The sequence below is a fragment of the Cuculus canorus genome, chromosome 17, assembly GCF_017976375.1.
Source record: "Cuculus canorus isolate bCucCan1 chromosome 17, bCucCan1.pri, whole genome shotgun sequence".
Classification (NCBI taxonomy): domain Eukaryota; kingdom Metazoa; phylum Chordata; class Aves; order Cuculiformes; family Cuculidae; genus Cuculus; species Cuculus canorus.
In genome coordinates, this window is record NC_071417.1 from 12,258,320 (window position 1) to 12,284,517 (window position 26,198).

Consider the following 26,198-nt stretch of genomic DNA (forward strand, 5'->3'; position numbering starts at 1 on the left):
AGCCTACCCAGTTCCAACTGGGTGGATCCGGTGGGACACATCCCATTGGATCAGGTTGCTCCAAGCCCAATCCAACCTTGAACCCCTCCAGGGATGGGGCAGCCACCAGGTCTCGGGGCAACCTGGGCCTCCTCACCCTCACAGCAAAACATTTCTTCCCAAGATCTCATCTCAATCTTCCCTCTTTCAGCTGAAAACCATTCCTGCTCATCCTATCCCTGCACTCCCTGATCAAAAGCCCCTCCCCAGCTTTTCTGGAGCCCCTTTCAGTAGTGGAAAGGGGGGGGCAAGAGATACTAATGACCTGGTAAATGGAACCCAAAAAATTTCTCCCCCTTCCACCTCCCAGTGGTGCTTGTCTGGAACATGAAAGTCTCGTTCAGCTCTGGGGCAATCCCTCCCACTGCAGCTGAGGTTCAACCCGGATGCTTCCCACGTACTTCTCTTTCTCGATTTCCATTGAAAGCCTCTTCATGTCCGTATCCTTGAAGTCAAAGGACAAGCTCTCGCTGATGAGGTTGAAGCTTGGCAGGTCGGTAGGCAGCGCCGTCGTACTCGAGTTTATGGACTGCTAAAGACAGAGAATACAAATTAATCACTTCTGGCAACACAAGCGTTTCTACAGCAAATGCTCTGTAGCAGAGAGGGAAAATCTGAGCAACATCTCTGCACACAGTACCAGGGGCTACTTTCTAATGCCGCAACAGGTCCTGATCCACTACTCCCACAGGCAGCAACACACTCCTCTTGGAGCTGGGTGTATTCTACCTCGCAGCAGTGCGGGGAAAGGGCACACATAACCCTGACACAACTCTACTCGCACACTTATTGCTCTGAACCAGCCTCAAACCTTCTGATGAGTGGATTACACGGCTCTTTTCCTGCTGGTGATCTCTCACCACAGACAATGGCAAGTGCCCCAAAGCGTCCCAAGTGCCAGATCAGCCTGAAGGTCCCCTTGTTCCATTCCCAGTTTGCTCTTCAATTCAGAGCTATTGCTACTCTGGGACCCTGTTCTTTGCGGTAGTAAAGAAGAGACAAAACACCACCTGCCTTCAAAATTTATCGACAAAACTTCTTAAAACCCAGGTTTTATCACTGCTGCGCGACTTAAAACAATGCCAGGCAGAAAGAAGCTGCCTCCTGGGAGACATCTGGCAGCTATTTAACATTAAGGCAAGTTTAGAGAGCACAAGCTACAAATACAAGCAAAGACCTGTGTGACAGCAGGGTCTTGCACTCTGCTGCTCCCCAAAGCGTGAGCAGAGAACAACATAATTTGGAGGGTTAATTTGGGATGCAATTTCAGTAAGGTCCATGGAGATGCACATTACAGTTCCAGGTATTTAGGAACCACTGCTAGATTCAGTCAGAAATGCAGAGATAACAGGGCGTCACTGATATCGTACCTGAGCAAGGATTCAGGACTTTCTCCCTCCTGCAAAACGCTGTGATGTCCCCTGCTGACATATTTCCAGCCCCTCCCTAAAAAAATGACCCTTCTCTCTCAAATGTTCTGCTGCTCCTCTAACAAATGGGCTCGTTACCAGCAGAGGAAAAGCACCCTGACTCCAACCATCGCTTTGCTCTTGCAGTACATTAGATGAGGTCGCAAGAAGTGGCACACATCAAGGCTGGCACAGCGATTTCGGACGGCAGAGAGTGCTTATGGATCTGAGCTGGAAGCGCTGCCAGGGTGCTGAGCCCTCATTCTGGATAAGAGAAATCCAGCTCGGCATCTAAAGGTCACCCTTCTCTCTGCTAGATGCTTGTAATGAAAGCAAGGAGCCCAAACCATCCTGAATGGGGGAATGGCAAGAGATGATGCTGCAGACAGGTGCTCTGTCACATCAAGAGCTGGTGGGGTGGTTCATAGAATCATAGAATGGTTTGGGTTGGAAGTGACCTCAAAGCACATTCAGTTCCAACCCCTGCCATGGGCAGGGACACCTCCCACTGGATGCAGTTGCTCCAAGCCCCATCCAACCTGGCCTGGAACCCCTCCAGGGATGGGGCAGCCACCACTGCTCTGGGCAACCTGGGCCAGGGCCTCCCCACCCTCATAGGAAAACATTTCTTCCTAAGATCTCATCTCCATCTCCCCTCTTTCAGCTCAAAACCATTCCCTCTTGTCCTATCCCTGCACTCCCTGATCCAGAGCCCCTCCACAGCTTTCCTGGAGCCCCTTTCAGCACTGGAAGCTGCTCTAAGGTCTCCCCACAGCCTTCTCTTCTCCAGGCTGAGCATCCCCATCTCTCTCAGCCTGTCCTCGTACGGGAGGTGCTCCAGCCCTCAGATCATCTGCGCAGCCTTCTCTAGACTCAAGGCTACCTGCCTCAAACACAAGATCCTGTGCTTCGTCCGGCTCCTGCTTTCCTTTCCTCATCTGTCCTATATGGGTTCTCCAGGAATTGTTTGCAGCCAGCTCCGATTCAACAAGCACCGCTAGCGCCAGGGTGGTGACAGATTTACTCTGCACAATAACCTGCCTCTTCCCTCACCACCAGCCTGGAATTCACAAACAGCCGGGACTTGTCCCCGGCTCACGCTTCGGCTGGACAAACCTGAGAGAGAGGACATTTCATCTACCCTGCAGAGGCAAAGCAAACACCGAGTACAGGCACAAAGCAGGCAGCACCCAAACGGGCACTGCTTGGCTTGGCTGGAGCGTTACAGGTACATTAGCCTCCCACGATAAGAAAACCCTATTTCTTACTCCCTTTTGCGATCGCTGTTAGCGCAGAACACAGCTGCATTAATTCCGGAGCAGGCGCTGAACGGGAGAGCCGAATCCCTCAATTCCAGTCTTGAAAGAAAGGGGACAGGTCTGCCAAAGCACTTAACTGATTCAAATACTTGCATCGCATTGACATTCCGGTCCCTTCCCCGCACGGCACACAGGTGTTCACAGCGCCCTTCCCACATGAGGTTCTATCATCTCTGCCAAACAGGGGAGCCAGGATCATCACCACCAGCCTGCTGGCCTTCAAACAACCTTTAGCAGCTTGGGTTTTTTTTTTCTCAGAACCAGCTTTCTTGTTTTTCCAAAAAAAAAAAAAAAACCACAAAAAAAATCCCAAACAAGCAACAGCAGTAACAGTCGAGCAGGAATTTCAGATGCTGTAATCATTAAGTCCAAGATGTTGATTTGTCAGGATTACTACAGGTATTTTCTTGCCCTTCCTCAGCACCGCAATGAAAAACGGGTGGAAAAGGCAGAGAGCAGCAGCAGTGAGTAAGGAAAGGTTGGATGGTTGGATTAAGTAGTAAGAGTAAGGTCAGGTTAGATGGAGCGCTGAGCAATCTGATTGAGTTGAAGATGCCCCTGCTCTCTGCAAGGAGGTTGGTCTGGATGGTCATGGTCCCTTCCAACCCAAATGATTCTTATGATTCTAAGGAAAAAGCAAATAAAGAGCACATTGAGGGCTTCCAAAGGCATGGGCTTAGTATCCATAGCAAAGCATTTCCCTGCCACTTGCAATTATCCTGGGCAAATCTTGCACAAGGTGCTGAGATTTTTAATCCAGGGGACGTGGGATGTCACTGGGACACAGGATGATAAAGGGGATGAAGATCTTTTCCCTTATGTGTTTCCTTCCTTACCCGGAACAAACTGCAGAACCCCGTTACTGCATTAAAGCAATCTCCTGCAGTTAATAGCAGCAAACACTGGGCTGACAGCAGTCATCCCTCTGGAGCACGGAGCTAGAGAGACAGACGATACGGAGGAAGCACAGAGTGAGTCGTGTCAGGAGGGTTGCCCCGCAGGGAGAGCTTCTCCTGTTGCTGCCACTGCCTTTACTTCGCTACTCAAGAATTCGGGCAAGCCCAAGGCAGCCACTTGCTACTCTAAGAGGATCAGAGGAGAAATGAGTGCCTTCAGTCTTGCCAGGAGTGGTACCTGAAGGACAATGAAGGAGGCAAGGAGCCCTCGCCAAGTCAGTAAAGAATGAATTGTTCTCCCAGCCCTGACGGCCTGAGACTCAGATTCACATCTTCTTTCTCATGCATCACCTACCAGGCCCATCACAAAAGCAGTTTAGGCTTCAAGGACTAAAAAGACACCAGAAGAAGCTTTAAAGAACCAGGATTGGGGACTGGAAAGTTACAAGAAAAAAATAACTTAACTGTTTCTTGCCTTTTCTGCAACCACCCCCTCCATCCTTCCTTTCCTGTTCTTGTTCCCCCAAAGGGAAGTCCTGTCTGGCTCTCCGCTGTCAAGGGATGAGACAGCACAAGCGTTAAGACCACAGAAAAGAACATGTTCAGCATTACACCCTCATTAAGGGAACAAGGAGCTAGAATCCTGCACAGTTTGGCAGTGCTGCCATTCACCTGAGGGACAGGAGCCTCCCAGCAGCAGCTTCCAAAGCTGCTTTATCCCTCAGCCCCCCCTGGGCTCATCCCCTGCCTTGCGCTGTGCCTGCCTCCGGATCAGGGCGGGCAGCCCTGCCCCAAACCCACTCTTGGAAGAACAAGGACAGGATCCCAGCATATCCCACTTGTCTACCCCAAGGACATGGGCAGTGTGACAAGGGAAGGGAGAAGCGAGACCAGGATAACAGGACGCAAGAGGATGGAGGGGCTGGCAAGGCATTGTCACCTGAATATGGGCACAACGGTGACGCTGGCATCCTCCTGACCTTGGAAAACAACAGCCAGTGAGTTTGCGTAACACGGCACGATGAGAGGTGCAGGAGGAGCAGCGGCTGCCCGACGGGACCTGCCACCTAACTGGGGAGGAAAACAGCACGTCCCCATCCCTCCTGGCACCGGCAGCCGTGTTGGGAAGGCTAAGGCACTTTTGGGAAGGGATAGGAGGCAGTGCCGTGTGTCTGGAGGCAGTTCCATGCGGATTGCCTCCAGGCAGATGCAGCTGGAGGGGTGGAGCCGAGCTCCATGCAATCCCACAACATTCCAGTTAACGAGGCTTTAATTCTGCAGGCAGGAACACAGCCACGCACGCGCTGCCCCCCAGCACAGGCAGAGATGGGTGTTCAGTTTGGGGCTTCTCGGTACAAGGAGAATGTTGAGAGGCTGGAATGCGTCCAGAGAAAGGGAATGGAGCCGCGGAAAGGGCTGGAGCCCAGGGGTCCTGGGAGCAGCTGAGAGCCCTGGGGCTGTTTAGCCTGGAGAAGAGGAGGCTGAGGGGAGACCTCATTGCTCTCTGCAGCTCCTGCAAAGGAGGCTGTGGTGAGGTGGGTGCGGGGCTCCGCTCCCAAAGAACAAGTGATGGGATGAGAGGAAATGGCCTCAAGTTGCACCAGGGCAGACTCAGACTGGATATCTGAAGTATGTCTTTCCTGACAGCCTGGTGACGCTCTGGCAGAGGCTGCCCGGGGGGCAGTGGTGGAATCTCCATCCCTGGAGGGGTTCAAAAAGCGTTTGACCATGGCCTACGGTTTACTGGGCACAGCGGAGCTGAGCTGTTGCTTGGACTGAATGAACTTAGAGGGCTTTTCCAAGTGCAGTGATTGCACGATTCTATGATTTACACAGAAGGGCTCACTGACTGTGGTTCTGTTGTTCTGAACTAAGGATGGACACAGCAACATGCAGGAATCAGAATGGAAGAGCTGCCCAAACATCAACAGTGATGCAGCCAAGCAGCAGGGCTTCACTGAGGACACTCCACCCTGTGCACAAGTTAAATACAGAACTGGAGAACTGGTAGATCCCAGAAACCCAGTGGCTTGTGGAATAAGGAGCACTCCAATTCTGAGCTTTAGAAGAACCAAGGTAGGTAGCACTTTGCTGAGGGTCCCACAGCCACAGGCACCTGACAATTTTCCCTCACTGCCATTTTTAAAAGCTCCCTGCAAAAATGTTCAGGAGCTTCAGAGAATCAGGATGAAAAGTTATTTCATCTCAAGCCCTCTTCAATCTGCTCCTCAAGTTTCCAGACGAGGGGAAAGGCACCTGCAGGTACAAATGAAAACTGCAGTGCTAGCTGGGTTGATGACTCCCATGTCTGCCTGTTGACTTTATTCCTGAGGCTGACAGGCTCTTGCCCCTCCAGCCCTCACTCAGGTGCTGTGGGGAGGGGAGCGCTGGATGGGTTCTGCAGCCCCTGCAGCACAAACACAGAAGGTGAGGGCAGGAACTGCCAGCACAACGGTCATTCAGTCTGGCGTTTCAGTCCCTGGCAGCAACCGGGAGCAGACACTTCAACGGAAGGTGTGAAATCCCCTTAATAGGCAATTATAGAATAATCTCCCTTCAAGGAAGTTTTTTTTCCAGCACAGTATCTGGTTTATGCCTGAAGAATGAATTTACAGGTCTGAACAACGTTTATCCCTCCTAGCAAGAATAAGGACATCCTCCGTTTCCTAAGCACTTAACTCTCTTTTAAAAGCTGGCACCGAGCTGGCACCCTCCGCACGTGCGGGCAAAGCGTGGCTCTCACATGGTTCTTAAATTGGATTAAAATTTGCTGCCCTGAATTTCACCAGCAGCTCTTGGAGCACGAGGCAGGGTAGGTGCAGGGCCGGAGGAGCAAAGCGATCTGCTGGATGAAAAGGGCACTGCTAAGGGTCTCCGAGCAGCTGTAAGCAATGCAAAGGGGCAGCTCTCAGCCTTCCACCGATGGGACAGAGACAAGAGACTCGTCCAGGCTAAAGAGCACGGCACGTGTAGGGGCTGGGAGCTGGGGACTAGAACACGGGTCGCTCTTACTGTGTAGGATGACTTGCTGGTGATCTCCAAGAGCTTCTGCTTCGCTCTCCGCTCAGACTCGCGAGCCTCCTGAAGGTCTTGCTTTAGCTGGTCAGCTTCCTTCGCCCTACAAAGGAAAATGGCAAATATCAGACTGAAGTCGAGAGAAATGAGAAGATGGAGAAGCAGGATTACAGTGCAGGTGTGGAATAGCTTGAGGTTTGTCCCACAACAAGACCTAAACTAAGAAACCATCTGAGCAAGGGAAATGCTGGAACCTCTGACAGGCGGGATGTTTTCATTAGCACAAAAATCCAAGCGATAGAAGGGCAGCTCTGACACGGGCTCTACAGGAGCAAGGCTCAGGGCTGCAAAAGCGTGATGAGACACCAGGATGGGGAGAACTTCAAAAGCTAAGCTCAAACTTACAGCAGGAGAGGCAGCCTCCAGTAACAATTATTTACCACACTGAAAGAGGAAAAAGCACCCAAGCTGGCACAGCTTTGCCTACCTCACAGGGAAGAGCAATTCCAGAACCAGTATTTACCCTTGAAGCTCAAGGACCCCCCAACAAGGAGGAAGCCAAAGGAGGGAAGGACACTTTCTCTGCTGGATTGAAATCACAGAACGGTTTGGGTTGGAAGGGATCTCAAAGTTCATCCAGTTCCCCTTGCCATGGGCAGGGACACCTCCCACTGGATTAGGTGGCTCAGAGCCCCATCCAACCTGGCCTTGAACACCTCCAGGGATGGGGCAGCCACAACCTCTCTGGGCAAATCTAAGCAGAGTCTTCATAAGAGAGAGAATAAGGCAAGAAGAGATGGATGAGGGCAGCACTCATCCAAGCAGAAGTGCTGACACCAAGCAAGCTCTCACATGGAAAGGAGTAATCAGCCGGAAGGAAACAAGAATGATCTTTTACTTGCTCACTAGCAAATGCACCATGGGACCTGGGCTCTGCTATCAAGAGGGTGGAAACATCAGTTTTAACAAAAAGCAAGGACTCCAGGAGCTAGGGAGACCTCAAAGCTAACCTGGAGCTGAGATCTGGTAAGGAGAACTAAACAACTGAGCGGAATGTAGTTCTGCCATCCAGAAGAAAAAAAAACAAGCATTATTAACGTTGTCAGGTATTTTGAGGAATGCAGCGGGTGTTTGCAGCAATCACCCAAAGGTGGAGTTGGCTTCTGCTGCTGCTGTTAGAGCGCCAAGGACCACAGCACCTTCTCCCCTCCTCGCTGACAGCCCCTTTCCCTGACGCTTTCACCACAGTATCTCTCCCACAGAAGGCTTCAGAGAAGGGTCTCCAGCACCAATCCAGGGAAAGATCAGGGCCACCACTGCTCTACCAGCATCGCTTCCCACTCAGGAGCAGCCCAGCTGTGACAAACAATGAGATGGAAGAGAGACACCAGCTGAGCCTCAGGCCATTTGCTGCAGGACACGCATGAGAGGCCAAGGGCTGACTGCGAACCGTTAGATAGACTAACTCACGGCATGAGCCACTCTTTCAGCTAAGTCAGAAGGGGGTTGGAAAGCAAAGCAGAGGCAGCTGCAAGGTTGTACCCTCTGACCTCCTCTCCGACTCCTCCGCCATTTTCAGTGCCAACATCTCTGCCTCTAGCACCTTCTGTTCCATCAGCCGCTTCTCCTCCTCCGTCCGGATGGCCGTGGCTTTAATTCGCTGCATCTCCTGTTCAGCTTCAGCTGCTTTCTGAGCCAGGAGCTTGGCCTCCTCCTCAGTGATCTGAGCCTTCTCAGCCAGCAAGTCTGCTGTCTCTTCAGACCTCATCTGAGAAATCAGGCACATGAAGCCATTAAAGGGACTGAATGTCTCCCCAAATGTGTGTACAACCCCCGGAGCAGAGCCTGAAGCTGCCTCGCTCCACACGGCTGCCCATAGAGTCCCTCCCTTCCATAAAAGCCTGCAGCCTTCTGCAGCCAAGACCTGGATGTGCCCAGGCTCTGACCCAAAACACCCTCCTTTGTGCTTCTGTCACAGCTAACAGGATGAAATCAGCTCCATCCAGCCTCCTGATCACCATCCACCAGCAGCAGTTTGAGAACAGCCATAGGATGGTCACAGTCTGCTTCCAAGAACGCTTCAACAGTGGGAAGAGGGAGGAGCAGCTGCAATGCCTCGGGAAAGAGCCTCCCAGAGACTCACCAGAGCTTCGTTGGCCATCGTTGCCTCTTCCTTTAATTGCATCAACCTTCTCTCCAGCTCATCCCTCGTTCTCTCAGCCTCTTCCCTCATTTGCTTCTCTCGGGCCAGGCGCTGCCGTTCCATCTAGGAAAAAGGTATTAGGGAAAGCAAGGAGAAATAACACACATTAGAAAGACTTCCCAGAGTAAGAAAAAAGGTGACTACCTTGGGGTCAGAGCCCAGGACTGCACTGCTGCCTCCTCTTTGCCTATCGACATGGGGAACTTCACTAAACAGGGGTGATCCCACACACCCTACTCCCTGGAAGGGTGCCGTTCCCAAGGCAGTCCCTGTCCTCTGATCAAGCCCTTACCGGCAGCACTGCCCCACAAGACATCCCTAGACACCACCTCCCTACGCTGACTCACAGGGTAGACCCAGGGTCTCCAGCTATGCCTAGAGTTGAAACGATGCCAACACTGGGCTTAAGGGCAGTCTGAGGGCATCTTCAAAACATCAGATGTAGACACACTGCAAGGCGGGAGTTTGAAGGACATGGACAGCAGCTGCTTTTGATCAGACACCTAACCCAGCACGCTGGAAATTTCACTTCTATTAATTTAAAGGAGAGGTTGCAAGGAGCGCGACCACCCCATCAATTCCTAAACACAGCAAACAGCAACGCTTCTCCAGAAGGAGAAGATCCAACCTACGCTGAGACAGCCCACCAGAATCCTGCCACCAGCTTCCCAGAAGCTGCAGAGAGTGTTGTGCAGACAGAGCGTGCCCGACAACTGCCTCTCCACTAGCCAAGCGCCCAAAGGCAGCCGTCGGGCTAATTAACACACCAAGTTTAAGCACTTCAGTACAACAGAGATGGGTGCATTATAAATATCCACGCTACAGCAAGGACTCGCAGCGCTGCACAGGCCACCTGCTGGGTTTAATAAGGGAAGTAAGTGCGACAAGACACATTTCTCTGCTTCTTGGACACCAACTGCGTTCTGAAAGTGGGACGCCCACCGCTCTAACGGCTCTGCTTCCCTCTATTAAAGGTTCCCCTCATTAATTATCATTATGATCTGCGTCCCACTCGGGACTTCTATTAACAAGAATTCCCAATATAAAAGGACTATCTAGAATAAGTTAAAAAAGGTGAATCCTGGCGAGGGAGGAGACAGCAGGCGAGACAGCACAGTGGTTGGCTCGAGAGAGGGCAGCCAACCCAAGCAGAAGCCTGACCTTTCCCGTAGAGCAGAACTGCTCCTGCTCTGAGAGCTCCAGCGAAGCGCTAAGCTCCTCCTCACTCAGTGCCCCGTGGGTCACCTCTCTCACCTCTCCCAGCAGCACAACTGAGCACAAAATCTCAGCTCTTGCTGGTGTGGTTCAAACACACCAAACACTCACAAGACTGCAGAACCTGTCCCTGCAGCCACCAGTGCTGCTCCTTCCAAGGAGGACCTCTTGCTCCACTAATGCCCACTCCATACTGTCCATAGGAATCCCCGTGAGAAGCAAAAAAGCCTTTTCCCAGAGGAGCTGGCCTGGTTACCCTCATTGTGACTCATGTCCTGTCCTCTCCTGCCACCCCAGAAGCTACGGAAAGAGAACTGCTTCAGGAAGCGCTTGCAAGACAAGCCACATCTCATCTCCAGGCCAAGTGAGCACCTCAACCCCAACTCCAGAATCACGCAGGCACCTCTATGGACATGCTCAAACCCACTAACTCAGTCCCTTGAGCACAAGGCTCTCGTGGGTGCAAGCGACTGCGTTGGTTCCTTCTGCTGCTATCTAGTGGCTTTATCATGAAAGAGACATTTATATTCCAAGCACCGGTACTCAGATTAGCTGCGCGAGTTTCAGTGAGTAGAAAAGGTCTACGAGCAGAAAACAATGATTCATACAATCCAATTTGCTGATATATGCTCATCGGCTACACACTGCTGCCTCCAAAGAGCTGTTTTTGCCGCCTGGGCTGACCTGCGGCAGCTAAAAGAGGCCAGCACCAAATTAGCATGCAGGCTGCGCATCCCGGAATGTTGGCGTGCATTCCATCACCATGTAATTAGAAAATGAGGCAAAGAACTACGGCAAAGCACAGCTCTCCCTCACAGCCCCGGCTTTAATTACAAGAAAGTACCCCAATACAGTAAGCCTTTACGGCACCCAGGTATACACCGAGGCAGGGAAGATGCGCACATGCTCGTAGGACACCCGGATTAGCTCTTCCCTTCCAGCCCTGCTCTTGAGTGTGGGGGCTGGACTCAGGCTGCCACCAACCTGCGCAGCCAAGCTCCGAATGATGGACAAGGTAGGAACAAGCTACTAAAAAGAGATGCTCGACTGGACCCTCCCTCAAAGCTGCTCTGTGAGCCAGATGTCATTCCGGAGACTGTTCCTTCCCAAGTTCATTTGCATTTCTCATTTTGGCTCGCAGCCTACTTATATGAGATGTCTCTCACCTGCTTCCTGGCTTTCTCCTCCCTGGCCTGTGCCTTCATCTGCTGGACCTCCAACGAGTCTGCCTTCCTCCTCCTCATGAAGAGGTCGTGGTTTCCAATACAGAGCTGAAGGATCTATTCCAGTCAAGGGTGAAGAGCGGAGAGAAACAGCTGTACACACGATGACGATGAGGTAGTTTGTATTCTTGACACATAAAACCACTAGAGCTGCTTTGGTTTGGTGCCTGTAAGCACTTCCACCCACCGATGTCCAAGCCTGCGAGCTCTCGTACCCATATGTAGCGCAGGGAGCCAAAGCACAGCTCAAGTCCCATTCCAACCACCAGCTCCCACAGAGACCACATTTCTGCTTGCTGTGCAGCCAGCACAACGTGGTTCTGGCGAGTTTCATACCAGTCCCAAAAATGCATTAGGTCAAATAACAGAACAAAGACTTCTACAGCTCTGGGCAGCCCCTTGGTCCTCACTGTCCCCTTTCTTCAGGTTCAAGATGAACTTGGACCTTCTCCCAACGGCATGTTTAAAGCACCGAGATTAAAAACAGAAGGAAAACCACTTTTCACCCTGGACAAGACTGCATACAAACAGAAGGCTTATCAAAAGCTTCCCTGGACACCTTGAGGTACCTTTGCTGAAGGGTTTTGAGCACCAATGTGGTTTCCTCTGGAACTCAAGGAGGAAGACCAGGAAGAAGGCAATACCAGAGGAGGGTTTAGCAAAGGGTTGCGTGCACAGAAGAGTGAAAGCTCTTTTCAGCAATAAAAGCAGGTTTCTAAACTCAGATTCTTTTCTAAAGGACTGATACACAGGCCCATCTCCCACTTCACAAGCCACAAATGACTTCTCTGGAGTCAGGGGAGCTACACCACTGTGAATCCAAGTGCCATGAACGAGGTCATTGTTAGGAAGCCCCACTTCCTCAGCTAGAAGCTCTGACCAAGCAGCAACTGCTCTACCAAACCACAGCTACGGTCCAGCCAGGCCAGTACAGCCCCCCTTGACTGTTCTAAGGAAAAGCCCCAAAATAACATCATCTCTTGCTGCTAGCAGAAGCTGCTGCTGCAGGCTATGAAAATTACTCTGTCTGTAGACTTACCAGCTTATTCACACGCAGCTTTGATGAATTGAATTTAAAAACATCAATCTTTTTGTCCAATGGCTTAATCGTAAACTGAAAAGAAAAAAATAAAGACGGAGAGAGTTATCAGAGTGCGGTGCATTTAATAAAAACGCAGCTATAAAAGTCTTACTGAAAGCTTTGGCTCGGAGGAGGTCAGCAGTGGCAGACAAACAAGGCTGAGAGCTGTCCCCGTGGCTTTTTGCCAAGCAAGAGAACTCATAGCAAAAGCAACCAAAGAGACAACTGTTCATCTGGTCAGAAAACCACAAGTGCCACCGAAGCAATGAGAGTGCTGTCCTCCCACAGACTGCAATGCCCGACAGCTGCAGAGCACCCTGCAGAGGGCAGAGACAGCTCAGCACCTCCAGAGGCAAAACGATGCTCTCCTGGCAGATGCAGAGAGTGAGAAAGGCACAGCAAAAAACCCAAGACATCGTCCTGTAGGGATGAAGAACCAGCTCGGCTACCCAGCGGATGGGCAGGAGGGTTACATCAGGAACACAGACACAGGAGCTGCTTTCCTTCCCGCTGACACCTCCACTTGCACGGGCTCCCCAAGGGATCTTTTACACATCTTGTTCTCCAGAAGTCAGCCACGTCACAAGACTGCTCTGTGATTCCAAGTATTATTCCCTTGCTCTCACTTTTATTTACATCAACTGATCAGCTCTAACCACAGCCTGGCTTTACCCTTTCCAAAGAGCTGTCCCAAAGCAGGTCTCTCAAGAGGATACATCACCAGACGCGAAGGCTTCGGGAATACAGCCCTTGGATAGACAGAAGCCTCCAAACTAACCAGAGGGTACTCAAAGAGATGGAGTGTTCTGCCACATCGCATTTTTTAGAAGGCCTGTGTATACTCCATCACTCCCCCACAGGCTACAAAAATAACCCGCTGAAGAGACAGAGCCGGAGCAGGCAGAACGTGTCCATTAAAACAGGTCTATTTGTCAATACATTGTACTGCCTGAAAAGGGCTCGGCCGAACTCGCCCTGGCAGTGTTTTGTTTTGTCAGTTTAAGAGCCAATCTTTTAAGACTCTCACAGAGGCAGACGTGAGTGTCCCTGGACTCTGGCTCCGGCAGAACCCTCACCGCTTATTGAAAGCAGCAAAAATACGTCAAGAGAGGAATTTCAGCTCCACAGTCAATCTTTGTTACGGCAGATTAAACCCCTCTGCTGGGTCGCCGTAGCTGTCATACGCAGCTATTTAGTCAGGTCAGGTCTACTTGTGGTCATCTTATTACACAGACGATTGACCTGATGGAAGGTGGCAGTTCTTTTCCCCAAGAGAAATCTCCCTTACAGCCTTGTGCCAAGGCCCGGTTACGGAGGCTTCAATCCCCAGCTTTTGGAGGCAAGGCCTGATCTGACAGCTCCCACCGCACTCATCTGCCAGCGGCAGGAAAGCCTTCAGAAGTCACCAAGCGTTGGGCTGCTTTGTAGAGTTGTGAAGCTCTTTTATTTGTAAGGAGTAAAACAAGGGAAGAGAATCCCAGCACAGCCCTATAAAACTTCACAAGACATGCAATAAACACAGCTGATGAGAAACCTTTAGCTTTTACCCTGATCAATATCATGTTTAAACTGGAAAACAATTTTTAATTAAGAAGTTTGTTTCCTTCCTTACCACGACAGTGGCTGGTTTGCTCCGAGCAGCTTTCCCAGACTGAAAATGGAACAGATCAGCTTCGCTTCCGCAGTCACTGCTATTCTCAACTCGGTTTGGTGGCCAGGGGTTGAGAAGATTTCAAATTTATGCTCTGGGTTTAATATCTATCCAATATCTGGCTTAAATTACTCAACTTCCTAAAAGGATTCCAGCTGTTATGCCAAGCCCGGCAGCCTGGAAACTCAAGATGATGTAATGATATGGCAAGAGGCAAGAGCTCTTCTCACCAGGAATACATCTTGCTGTATTTCATAACACAGTACGCACACAGAGTAATATACACAGCAATATATACAGCAAGGCAGAGATCTCAACTTCTGAACTTTGATATTTGGGCTAAGCATATCAACTGCAATTTTGTAGCTTTGAATAAATCACATAGAGGGTTTGAACATCCTCTAAAGCCAAACAGTACAGTTCCCAGCTGACCTCTTGCACACCCACTCCTGGAAGGCTTCAGAAAGGTTTGGAATTAAGGTTTCAATCGGAGAAGCTGAGCTGCCTTTAGCAAAGCTGGTGATCACAAGCGCAGTATATAGAGAAACTAAGAGAAATCATTTTAAATCACAATTGCATCCTTACTGCTCTCAGGGAAGAGGGGAGACATATACATACCTCTTTATCGCTGTAAGAGATATTCCGGATCTCATTCCATGGAAAGGAGATTTTAGGGGTCAACCTGTTGTCCGGGTCATAAATGTGAAGCCCCAAGGCATCGACTCCGAGGAGCAGCTCGGTGCCCTTTTTATTCTATGGGAGGAAAGGTAAGAGCAGGAACCCTTTTTATTCCACTCAGAGGGTCTGACAGGAGCTCCAGCAGCCAGCCCTGAGCACTGACCCACCAGCACTGAGTATTAAAAGCGCTTCTGCCACCCCACACTGCAGCAGGGACTCTGACCAAGGCCCCAGGGCCACCTCCCAGGGCTGCTGGCTCTCCAAAGCTCCGCTCGTCCAACCTCACAGCCACACAAAAGACGAAGATTAACGTAAGAGCTATGCGGGCAAGTAAATACGACCCACAGCCTACACTCACCCTAATCGCAAAGTAGTTCACTCCATACATCTCCAAGTCCTGAGCTATCTTCAAATACTCCATTTCCGCTTCATCTCTGTCAGACAAGAAGAGGCCAGCGTTATGATGCTGGGTAGGATCAGAGAGTGGGGGCTGGCTGCTCGTTCTGATCCTAAGCACACAGACGGCTTTAAAGCCTGGACTGTCTCTTATCACACAGGTCAAGCCTGTCTTTGCTAGAAGGATCAATACAGTCCAACAGCAAATCCCACTCTGCAGCTTGCCAACATCCAAACGGCTGCTGACGCCTGCGTAGCAAGATGCAGCACTTCCAGCCTTGCTTGCCATTCTCCCAATCTCCTAAGCATACAGAGGAAATCCCTGGCTGGAGGGCCCTGTTCCAGACCCATCTGACTCCAGGCTTATCCCCCAGAAGGAATATTTACCTGCCCTGGGACAGCAATACAGCCATCAGTATGAATCCCCATGTCTACACAAAAGCTCTTTAACAGGGAACGCAAGGATAGGATGAAGGAGAATGTTTTTCAGCTGAAAGAGGGGAGATTGAGATGAGATCTTAGGGAGAAATGTTTTGCTGTGAGGGTGGGGAGGCCCTGGCCCAGGTTGCCCAGAGCAGTGGTGGCTGCCCCATCCCTGGAGGGGTTCCAGGCCAGGTTGGATGGGGCTTGGAGCCCCTGATCCCATGGGAGGTGTCTCTGCCCATGGCAGGGGCAGAACTGGATGGGCTTTAAGATCTCTTTCAACCCAAACTATTTCCAGATTCTAGGATTCTTTGCCTGGCCCAAAGTCAGGCTGGCTCACTCGGCAGGCAGAGCCGCCTGCCCGCTGCCCCTCTGCAGGTAGACCCTCACTAAGCATCAGTCCTAAATTCTCCAGGAACCAGCGACCAGGGGACAGCAGGGCACATGCAGAGCAAAATAAGCCCTTTGCCCTCCACGAGTCTGCTAGAGAGGTGCGCTGCATCAACCCTGCTCTCAGCAGAGCTCCTCCATCCCCAGAACCCCAGGGACTCTAAAGGTGAGGAGACTGACCCTGACCCACCACCCAGCACACACTCACCGCGCTCTGCCTCGGTGCTCTGCATACCAGGCTGTTATCCTTTCCTCCCACATCTCCGGAGTCATCTGATACAAGTTTATTACCTGAGATAGAGAGGGAGACAGAAATCAGGTCACGCTGCTGCTCTTGTCACAGTCTCCTTAGCTAGAAGCCCCCCAGCCCCAAGCAAACCCTCCCCAGCATCACGTCCCACCTCAAGATGAGCAGCTCTCAGCAGGGCACGCTCAGCCCACACAATGCGATCACCCAGCGCTCGCTCAACTCTCCCAAACACACAGCCCAGAGAAGCTATGAGGGATGCAGACACCACGAAAACACGAAAGAAACGAAACATTTGCTTCTATTTCCATTAAAATTACATCAGAAAGAGATTGAACTCTCCTCCCTCGATACATCTTGTTGGATTGTTTGTCTTGGTAAAGAAGCCTGAGGAAAGCAAAGCAGGGTGGACCCTCCAGGCAGTCCCACAGAGAACCTCGCTGCAAAGGACTATTCCAGAAACCACTACCAGGCTTTGAAACCTACCCCTCTGCTCGGCCGAGCTCCTTACCCGCTTTGGAAGCAGCTCCTCTTGCGCCAAGAAGCCTCGCTTGTGGACATTAGGATCGTAATCGCCGTACTGGAAAGAAGCAGAGATATTGCGCCCACTCCACGTTAGTAAAACGGGCAAGTAAAACTCTTTACCCTTACACATCCACCCGTTGGGGAAACACCAAATGCAGACTGCTTACACCCTTCACATTACAACTTGTTAGAGGAGAGAACATACACTGCTCGGTAAATTGAATAGCTATTCTCATTGTCATTTGATTGCTAATGGAAACTAAAATCCTTCTTCTACTCATGCCACAGAGGTGGAAGCAGGATAAAACCTCCCATCAGCAGCTGACATCCAACACCTGCTGACATCCACCAGCAGTTGATATCCACCAGCAGTCGATGTCCACCATCAGTCGATGTCCACCAGGAGCTGGACTAGATGAGCCTGTAGGTCCTTTCCAACTGAACAATTCTATCCTATTCTAATTACTTTGCCCAGAAAACACTTCCTCCAACGCAGCTAAAGACTCACTCTAGATGAGAGATCCTCGCCATCCCACCAGTGGGTCAAGAAAAGGACAAAGACCTGCTCCAAAGACTGATGAACACCAGTAATTTGGGTGAGGCAGATGGTTTCTCTGTCGCTGCTCACCGCCCTAATTGAGCAAATACACAAAGAATGACAGGAGTTTGACAGGCTCCTCTCAGGCAGGTGTCGGCTTTTCTACCAGAAGGTCTGTTGCTCAACTGGGCCATGGAATCCAATTTAGATTTAAGTGCATCCAGTAATTATTAGTATTTGTTTAGATTTACATCTTTTTTTGAGCAGCATATAAAGTGACCGAGGAACAAAACTCCTTATTACCAGATGGAAAAGCCGAGCAACCCTACTGCGTCTGTGAAAATGGATTTACCTCCTGTACAGCTTAAAAGGGCAGGAAATCAACCCCTCAAACAACCAAGTGAGTTCAAGAGAAGAGGATGGTGGATGCGAGGCACGTATACAAAATGCTGTGATTTCAATTCACCAGGAGAACAGGGCTTCTGCAATGACATTACCGGTTACACAAGACACGGCAACATTTGCTCAGTCACTCCTTTCACAAGGGAGACAGCCCTCCCCTCCCTGCTTTTCCAAAGGCCCCAGCTCAGAAAGTACAAAATGGGGACAATTTTTTAAAGCCAGAACATGACACACGTGGTGATCATGTAAGAAGTCAGGATGGACAGGAAGAAAGCAGAGGAAGGACATGGAGCTGTTGGAGAGAGTCCAGAGGAGGCCACGGAGATGATCAGAGGAAAGGAGCGCCTCCTGTATGAGGACAGGCTGAGAGAGTTGGGGTTGTTCAGCCTGGAGAAGAGAAGGCTGCGGGGAGACCTTAGAGCAGCTTCCAGTGCTGAAAGGGGCTCCAAGAAATCTGGGAAGGGGCTCTGGATCAGGGAGCGCAGGGACAGGATGGGGGGGAATGGTTTTAAACTGAAAGAGGGGAGATTAAGATTACATACTAGGAAGAAATGTTCTGCTGTGAGGGTGGGAGGCCCTGGCCCAGGTTGCCCAGAGCAGTGGTGGCTGCCCCATCCCTGGAGGGGTTCAAGGCCAGGTTGGATGGGGCTTAGGAGCAACTGGATCCAGTGGGAAGTGTCCCTGCCCATAGCAGGGGTTGGAACTGAATGGGCTTTGAGGTCCTTTCCAACCCAAACCATTCCAGGATTCTATGAAGCTTTCCATAAGAAAGCTTTCTAAGAAGCTTGACTTTTTCTCCTTTTAACAACAGAACCATCCTGCTGAACGCTAAACCCAGAGCTAAGCATCAAAAGCCCACACACCCATCCTCTCCACAGCCCGGCGAGCAACGTTTCATAGGTGACAAACAGGGATTAAAGACGCAAATATTGATTTGGAGCCAACGCAGATGTGAAGGAAGCGTGCAACAATCAACACTGACTCAGACATCAATTAATACAACAAAACAGCCACGAGTTTCATTCAGGAGGGTGCTGAGCAGCACCAAGCATCTGCCTTCCGAGGTCTACAGATGCTTGGAGCTTCTCAGAAAGCAGCGCATTGCAGGTACACGCGTCCCTTGAACCCACATCAAAGGGAACAGCAATAAAAACACAGCACTGGCGAAGGAAACAACTCCAATAACCTTGGAGAGGAAGAAGATAAATCATTTTTAAGTGATGAAAATAATAGCAAATAGGATTAACACGATTATTTTTGGTTGTGATCTACCGTGGAGATCCAAGACTCAGTATGGATTATGGGATTTTCATATGGTGAAAAATATTGCCACGTCCCAAAGGAATGTTTGTACTGAGAGGGAGTCTAGATGAGAACATTAATTATTGACAAGTCAAAAACCAACAAACGGCTGAAGTATTGCAGTAGATGTTGGCTCAAATGATTCGGCAAACAGACTCCTAAAAACCTTTTCAATTAAATCATTACTTCTAAACTGTCACGGAATTCCAGCCCCCATTAATTGAGCTGTATGATTAATATTCATGGTTACGCATGGAAGCTGTCTTTCCCTCATTCACACACCTAGCGTACAGCACCCTGGATTCAGCTTCAAACCATTAACACCAAGGGCTGTTTGGTTTGGGGAAAAAACAGAAATGAAAGAGCCACTTGGAAGTTCTACAAGAGTTAAAGTGCTGAGAGGCTGCGTGAGAAAGGGAACCATAGAATCATAGAATAGTTTGGGTTGGAAGGGACCTCAAAGCCCACCCAGTTCCAACCCCTGCCATGGGCAGGGACACCTCCCACTGGATCAGGGGCTCCAAGCCCCATCCAACCTGGCCTGGAACCCCTCCAGGGATGGGGCAGCCACCACTGCTCTGGGCAACCTGGGCCAGGGCCTCCCCACCCTCACAGCAAAACATTTCTTCCTAAAATCTCCTCTCAATCTCCCTGCTTTCAGCTTAAAAAATTTCCTCCTCATCCTGTTCCTGCACTCCCTGATCAGGAGCCCCTTCCCAGCTTTCCTGGAGCCCCTTTCAGCACTGGAAGCTGCTCTCAGGTCTCCTCAGAGCCTTCTCTTCTCCAGGCTGAACAACCCCAACTCTCTCAGCCTGTCTTCTTGCGAGAGCTGCTCCAGCCCTCTGATCATCTCCTGGACATGAGCATTTTGGGTCAGGATGTATTTTTCAGTAGATTCTCAGCTATTTAAAACCTGAGCCGCCTCCAGCATCTGAACGCAGCGTGGGTGGTTTGAACGCAGGGCTAGAGGGGAAAACACACAGTAATTCCCTAAATGAACATAACGATATAGAAATAAATAAGCTTTTAGTTTTATGACCCAGGTGCTTACTCTGTTATTGCAGGTAGGTGTGCAACAATGGCGCAAAGCAACCTGGCTGTCAATCGAATGGCTGCAAACGCACCGCTATAGCAGGCGATTACACCCCTAATCATGCAAATCATCACCTTATTAGTGAAATTACTGTGCTCAGCAGCCGCTTTCTTGTCCAGAAAGGACATCATTATGCTATTTAACTGAAGGAGATGACCTGCAACACCTTTGTGCTTTCAGCTTTTGCCTTTGCTGAAAGAAAAGCAGAAGGGGAAACCCTGCCTGTAGGGGCAGGAAGGGAAAGCGACGTCTGATGCAGACATGAAAACATATTAGCAGAGGTGGGAAGAGGCAATCCTCTTCCACCTGCTCCCAATCTCTGCGCGGAATCAAGATGTGCGAGGTTAGAACTGCTTCGACTCCAGATGACCTCCTCCAGATGACCAGGTGTCGAGTACACGGAGCGTTGCTACTGAGAACAAGGTCAACGGCCATGCTGCGAGATGAGAAAGGGAATGGCACAACAGCTCTGTAGCAAATTACAGCCTGTTCACAAGCAGAAGCAGTCACGGCCAAAGGTTAACAGCGCTTAATATCCACCCAATGGTTTATTCATTCTGGGGGCAGGAAAAGCCATCCCCAATGCATCCGCAGCTCAGCAGGTCAGCCGAGAAAAAGCCACGTAAGTGTTTACTCATGCAGTCTAATAAGAGTGATGAATGTTTCACATGAATAGAAACATTTCTGAAAGCAACTCCTCTCTCCCTGGCTGATGAGCCTCTCAAACAACACACGGTTTCATCAATATTCCGACTACAAGGAGAAAATAGCTTTTTTCTAGTAAATTCAAATATTCATCATCAAAGAACCAGGCTGCACGTCACCCAGGGCTATATTCAGATAAACTGGGCATGGAGAAAGGGTTAGGAGGAAGATTATCCTGGAAAAAGCCATGGTGCAACATGGACTGGGCTGTTTCCAGCCAGCCTGGACCAAGCTTTCCCTTCAGGCACCAGCACGAAAGCCCCTGTCCTGCCCTGTGAGTGGAGGTGGTCTCCAAGCAGAGAGCCACCCTTTCTTCTGAACCTACTTCTGAACCTGCTCTACAGCCATGCTCCTCAGGGACCTGGAGACAGCCCAGAGCCTGGACGCAGTCATCCACCCATGGTCCTGCAAGCCAAACCACCTCCCCTAAATTACATCCAGAGAGTCCAAACTGGCTGCAATCGGATTCCAGTCACTCCCCTTCTTTTCCAAACTCATTATCTTTACACACAAACTGGAGATGAGCTAAAAGACTCATTAATTGAGCAGCAGTATATGTTATGCATGTACAGCGATAAATTAGTTCCCCTCCTGCAAGAATATCCCTGCTTCTACTCCTTCCCTCTATCCCAGGAGCCCCTCTGCTGTGGGCTGCTGCAAGCTGTCCGAGCCTGCCTGCTCCAGGCTGGAAATAACTGTTGTCTTGAATAAACCCTCAGCAAAACTCATTGACTCTGGCTCTAGAGCAGAATTAAGCCAAGGAACGAGGGGAACCTAAACAGCTATTGAGTTTTTCTGCTGTTTAGTGAGGCCAAATGCCCCAGATCGAATCCAGGATGAAGAAAGATGCCAGGAAGAGCCCTTTAACACTGCAATAACGTTTGCATTGCAAACTGTAGCACACAAAATAAAGCAGTTATCGTGGTAAAAATATCTGGGTGAGCAGAGGAGCTGTGAGTCCTATGGTTGGTTTGCCTCTGGCTATGATAGGAAGAGCAGGGAGAAGATAAAAAAATCATAGAATCACCAGGAAAGGAAAGGACCCACTGGATCATCGAGTCCAACCATTCCTAACACTCCCTTAAACCATGTCCCTCAGCACTTCATCCACCCGTTCCTTAAACACCTCGAGGGAAGGCGACTCGACCCCCTCCCTGGGCAGCTGTTCCAGTGCCCCATGACTCTTCCTGTGAAGAATTTTTTCCTGATGTCCAGCCTGACCCTCCCCTGGTGGAGCTTGAGGCCATTCCCCCTTGTCCTGTCCTCAGTCACTTGGGAGAAGAGCCCAGCTCCCTCCTCTCCACAACCTCCTTTCAGGTAGTTGTAGAGAGCAATAAGGTCTCCCCTCAGCCTCCTCTTCTCCTCAGGGGCTCAGGGAATTCACCTGCTCAGGCAGAAAGCAACACGCAATCAGGCGCTGCAGATCAGAAGCTGAGCACTCACTCACTAAAGAGTCCTGGAAAGAGAAAGCAAAAGTCTGTCCAATGCCTGAAGGCAGCCAGGAACCAGCAGTGCAGAGAAGGCAATGTTGCTAGCATAGTCCCCTCGCTTCTCAAGCTTCAACAACTTCGCCTGCCTTCCTCTCCCTCGGGAAGCAGATAGACTGCAAAGTGCCACACTGCCCATGAGCGACGTTAACCCACCGTCAAAGCCAAAGACTCCCCCTGTGCCTACCTTGGCCTGGACGGCGTAGGAGGCCAGCAGGACAGAAGCTTCAGGAGGACAGTAGATCTTCTCGTCCAAAATCTGCTTCTTCACCTGCACACAGAGGTAAAGGACACACGACAAGTTTAACGGAGCAGTGCAAAGCACGACGGTTTGCTTTGCCTCCAGCTGTCAACTCACAGTTAACAATTTTCCTATCGCTAATTACAATTCAGGCCTGGGAAGCCTCTGGCGGCATGGAAGGGAAGGGCTTCGGCTTTCACAGGCCATCTTTTCAGTGAAAGGCTGGGAAAGACCTTTAAGCTCAGCCAGTCCAACCATCAGCCCAACACCCCTCATCTCACTGTAGTGACAGTGGGGCCTGAGGGCTTGAGGCTGGAAAAGTGGGAGCCCATGAGGCGTCCAGCCTGGCAGCGAGCACCTGGGGCTCATGAGGTTGCCTTGGCTCTCCAAGGGAATCATGGAATCATTAAGGTTGGAAAAGACCTCAAAGCTCACCCAGTCCAACCATCAGCCCAATCTCACTGTGCCTGCTAAGCCATGTGCCCAAGTGCCAAGGCCACACGCTTTTTGAACCCCTCCACGGATGGAGACTCCCCCACTGCCCTGCACAGCCTCTGCCAGGGCTTCACCACTCTGTCAGGAAAGATATTTTTCCCAATATCCAATCTAAACCTCCCCTGGTGCAACTTGAGGCCATTTCGTCTCATCCCATCAGTTGTCACCTGGGAGAGGAGCCCAACACCCACCTCACCACAACCTCCTTTCCAGGAGCTGCAGCGAGCGATGAGGTCTCCCTTTATCCTCCTCTTCTCCAGACTAAACAGCCCCAGACAGGTTTGTGAAAAGAGCTAAATGTATATGTGGAACACGACAGAACCCACTGCTGAAGGCGAGGGCCAGGGGGGAAGTCTTGTGTGTAAACACCGAGATAAAACTCTTAAGGCATAAGCTATGGATTGATACGACGTCTATACACAACAGTAAATTAAGAAAGAAATTAGCAGCCGAGTCTCTGAGCACACAGAGCTTTTGCACTGGGATATTCTGGCCTCATTATGAGTCAGTGCTCACCTGTGCTGGAGGCCAATTCCCATCAGTCCCACGAGCAGCCAGGAGAGCTGCGGGTCACCTCCCTGGCAGCGCTTTTAGCAGCAGGCGAAGCCCTGCACACGCTCCCAGGAGGGCCAACGTGCAGTTCCCAAAAGCCAGGGCTTTACATTTTCTGGCTTCTGTGCATTAAAAAAATTAAACCTGTCATGTTCGATATTTTTAGGGGTTGCACACTTAATTTTCCTGAATAAGGAGAGAGAGAAAAAAAAAAGCATACTGTTTCCTGGGAGACTTAAAAGGATTGTCACAGAGATGCAGGAACATCCATTTGAATTTATAAGATGCTTTGAGTCCTAAGAGTTGGTTACAGCATAATCACAGCAGATATTCTCATGCATTAAGATAAACAGGGGAGTTCGCAAGCTTATGTGTGTTCCCGTTTGCCACACGTGTTACAGACTCCTGTCATCACCATAAATCCTAACAGAAAACCATGGTCTGTATGCATAAAATGCAGCTTTAACTGCTTTTTCTCTGCAATTTTCCTTTTCAAAGACGCCAACAGCGTTTTTCCTCACCAAGAATAAAGCCCCTGGCAAATTGGACATTTAAACACAGCCCTAAGGAGATCCTAGTGCATAAGACAGACCTTGGGAATTAACAGCAATGGTTTCCTTCGGAAAGATGAACTCTGGAAGAGTGCAGAGCACCGTGAAGCTGGTGAGCTCCCCTTGATAACCATTTGAAAGGTCAGGGCACACGGAAGGCCACAGGGGTGTGGAGCATCCACACCCAGATTGCCTCTACTTTGGTATAACAAACATACGAATGAGTGTCTTTTTCATGTATATAATGTACTTACTTTACACTCTTTAAATCAGCAGCTGCAGAGCAGCTCAGACACCCCAACAACTACGCAGGAGCCCAACCAGGGCTACTCCGCTGCCTGTAACGGCGGTTGACACAACCCTTTATAGGAACCGACTTCAGCAAACTGATCTTGTCTGAAAGCAGACTCCTGTGATGGCAGCTCCTTGTTACGCAGCACCGCTACAACATCACGGAGCTGATTCCTCAGGACACAATGTTTAGTAGCATACGTTAAAGGAAAAAAAGCCTGCTGAAGCGTTCACCACAGTTTCCAAACGCTTAACATCAGAGCACAAGATGCTGGTGCAGACAGGATCATCAGGGTCTCCCCTTCTCCTTCGCTTCTGCCATCGGTCTCTGACCGAGCGGTGCTTGTGGGATTTCCTTCTGCTCCAGTTACCTGAGGGCTGGTTTGTGAAGAGGTGAACTTTGTCACACAGCCTGAACACGGAACAGGTTGGCAGCATTCTGTTCCCGAGGATGAAATCCCCCTGCTCCACATCACGATGCTATCATGTACGGACACGCTCGCCATCCCTCAGCACAACGGATATCCACACCCTGCAGGGGTGGACTCCAAGGCTGTGTGTGTCATTTCGGCCCACGTCTGATGGATTCGTTTCCCCTGCCTACCACACACTAACACTACAAATCACTTAAATCACTCCTGACAGCCAGTTTACCAGTCCTGCCAGTCTGGGCAACTGTGACTGCTTCATCCAGACAAACCATCTCTGACCTATTTTAAGAAGTTCTTCTTCTTGCAGACAACTCCCTTCGGAGAGGTGGGAACATAATGATGAGGATTCACAATCCACTGACCAACTTTCTGACCTGGGAACCTTCTCACACCTCTGTTCACCCCAGGTCCTTCTCCCTCAGGATGAAAACAGTGTACTGACAGGCTCCTACCTGCAGGAAGAACAAGTGCTGGGTGATTTCCTGGACCAGTTCCTCCTCGGCGTTCTCAGGATAAAATTTGGCCAGGAAGTGAAAGGTGACAGGCTCCTCTGTCGGAACATCGTGATCCAGAACCTGTGGGACACAAGAGCCACTCAGTTTCACCTTCCAGCTCCTTCAGGGCTGTCTCTTGGAACAACTCCCTTCTGATTAGACCAGCACATCTTTTGTCAAGCATTTTAGACACCTAGAACAGACAAACCAACCTAAGTAGTTCAGAAACTAGTTAAAAAAGAAAGCAAACAAACATTCCTGACACTCAGAAGGATGCAAGAAAACAAACACAACAGAAACAAACAGCATGCGAAATGAGACAGCCAAGGCCGATCCTGATCTGCTGCGCGCACGTTGCCTCTCCTGAACCTCGCATAGCGATGCTATATCCTGCTACGCCACCAGCCGATGATCTTATTGTTCCCCTGCACTGCCTCCTCCTGGCTTTCAGTGCTGTTCCTCAACACCTTCCTCTTGGCCTGGCTCTGTCTGGTTCAGGTTCATGTTAGGGTAAAACCTTGTCGCAAGATGCGAGACGCCCAGACCTTCCTCACAGTCCTGATCACCGTCTGGTTTTAACGTAACATCCTTTGGATGCGAATGGAACCACGTCTACCACCTCTAACCCACGCCTCAGCAATGTGGATTCACATATTTGGGAAGAGTTTCCTCCCTTGTCTCCATCTCCTTTTCACTCCTCTGGTTTCCTCCTCCCTAGCTCTTTGTATAGCTCAACCACAAAAGAAGCCAAGACGCAACCTCACTTTTGCACTAAAGGTTTTGTCCTTTAGGGGCACGGAAGAGAGCTTTAGGTTTCATTTGCATTACAGCCACCCTGAAGTCCAGCATCCCAGCACAGCTGCCTCTCAGGATGCCTCAAGAGGATTCAGTTCACATGTCTGAGGC

The 26,198-nt window shown here is 50.2% G+C and overlaps 1 protein-coding gene across 8 annotated transcripts in view; it reads right to left on the bottom strand.

The window, feature by feature from the left end:
* Nucleotides 1–26,198, bottom strand: part of NF2 (NF2, moesin-ezrin-radixin like (MERLIN) tumor suppressor) — a 48,935-nt gene that overhangs the window by 13,901 nt on the left and 8,836 nt on the right. For 4 of the 8 annotated variants that reach the window (XM_054082523.1, XM_054082521.1, XM_009557329.2 and 1 more), the window contains exons 3-14: nucleotides 25,251–25,373; nucleotides 22,425–22,508; nucleotides 16,697–16,765; nucleotides 16,147–16,229; nucleotides 15,088–15,163; nucleotides 14,670–14,804; nucleotides 12,359–12,433; nucleotides 11,263–11,376; nucleotides 8,822–8,944; nucleotides 8,229–8,446; nucleotides 6,676–6,781; nucleotides 441–571 (exon numbers count right to left, since the gene is read on the bottom strand). In XM_054082523.1, coding sequence (XP_053938498.1) covers nucleotides 441–571; nucleotides 6,676–6,781; nucleotides 8,229–8,446; nucleotides 8,822–8,944; nucleotides 11,263–11,376; nucleotides 12,359–12,433; nucleotides 14,670–14,804; nucleotides 15,088–15,163; nucleotides 16,147–16,229; nucleotides 16,697–16,765; nucleotides 22,425–22,508; nucleotides 25,251–25,373 — 1,337 coding nt within the window. The remainder of the gene's footprint in view (nucleotides 1–440; nucleotides 572–6,675; nucleotides 6,782–8,228; nucleotides 8,447–8,821; nucleotides 8,945–11,262; nucleotides 11,377–12,358; nucleotides 12,434–14,669; nucleotides 14,805–15,087; nucleotides 15,164–16,146; nucleotides 16,230–16,696; nucleotides 16,766–22,424; nucleotides 22,509–25,250; nucleotides 25,374–26,198) is intronic. The other 4 variants (XM_054082524.1, XM_009557330.2, XM_009557328.2 and 1 more) reach the window with 2 other exon arrangements.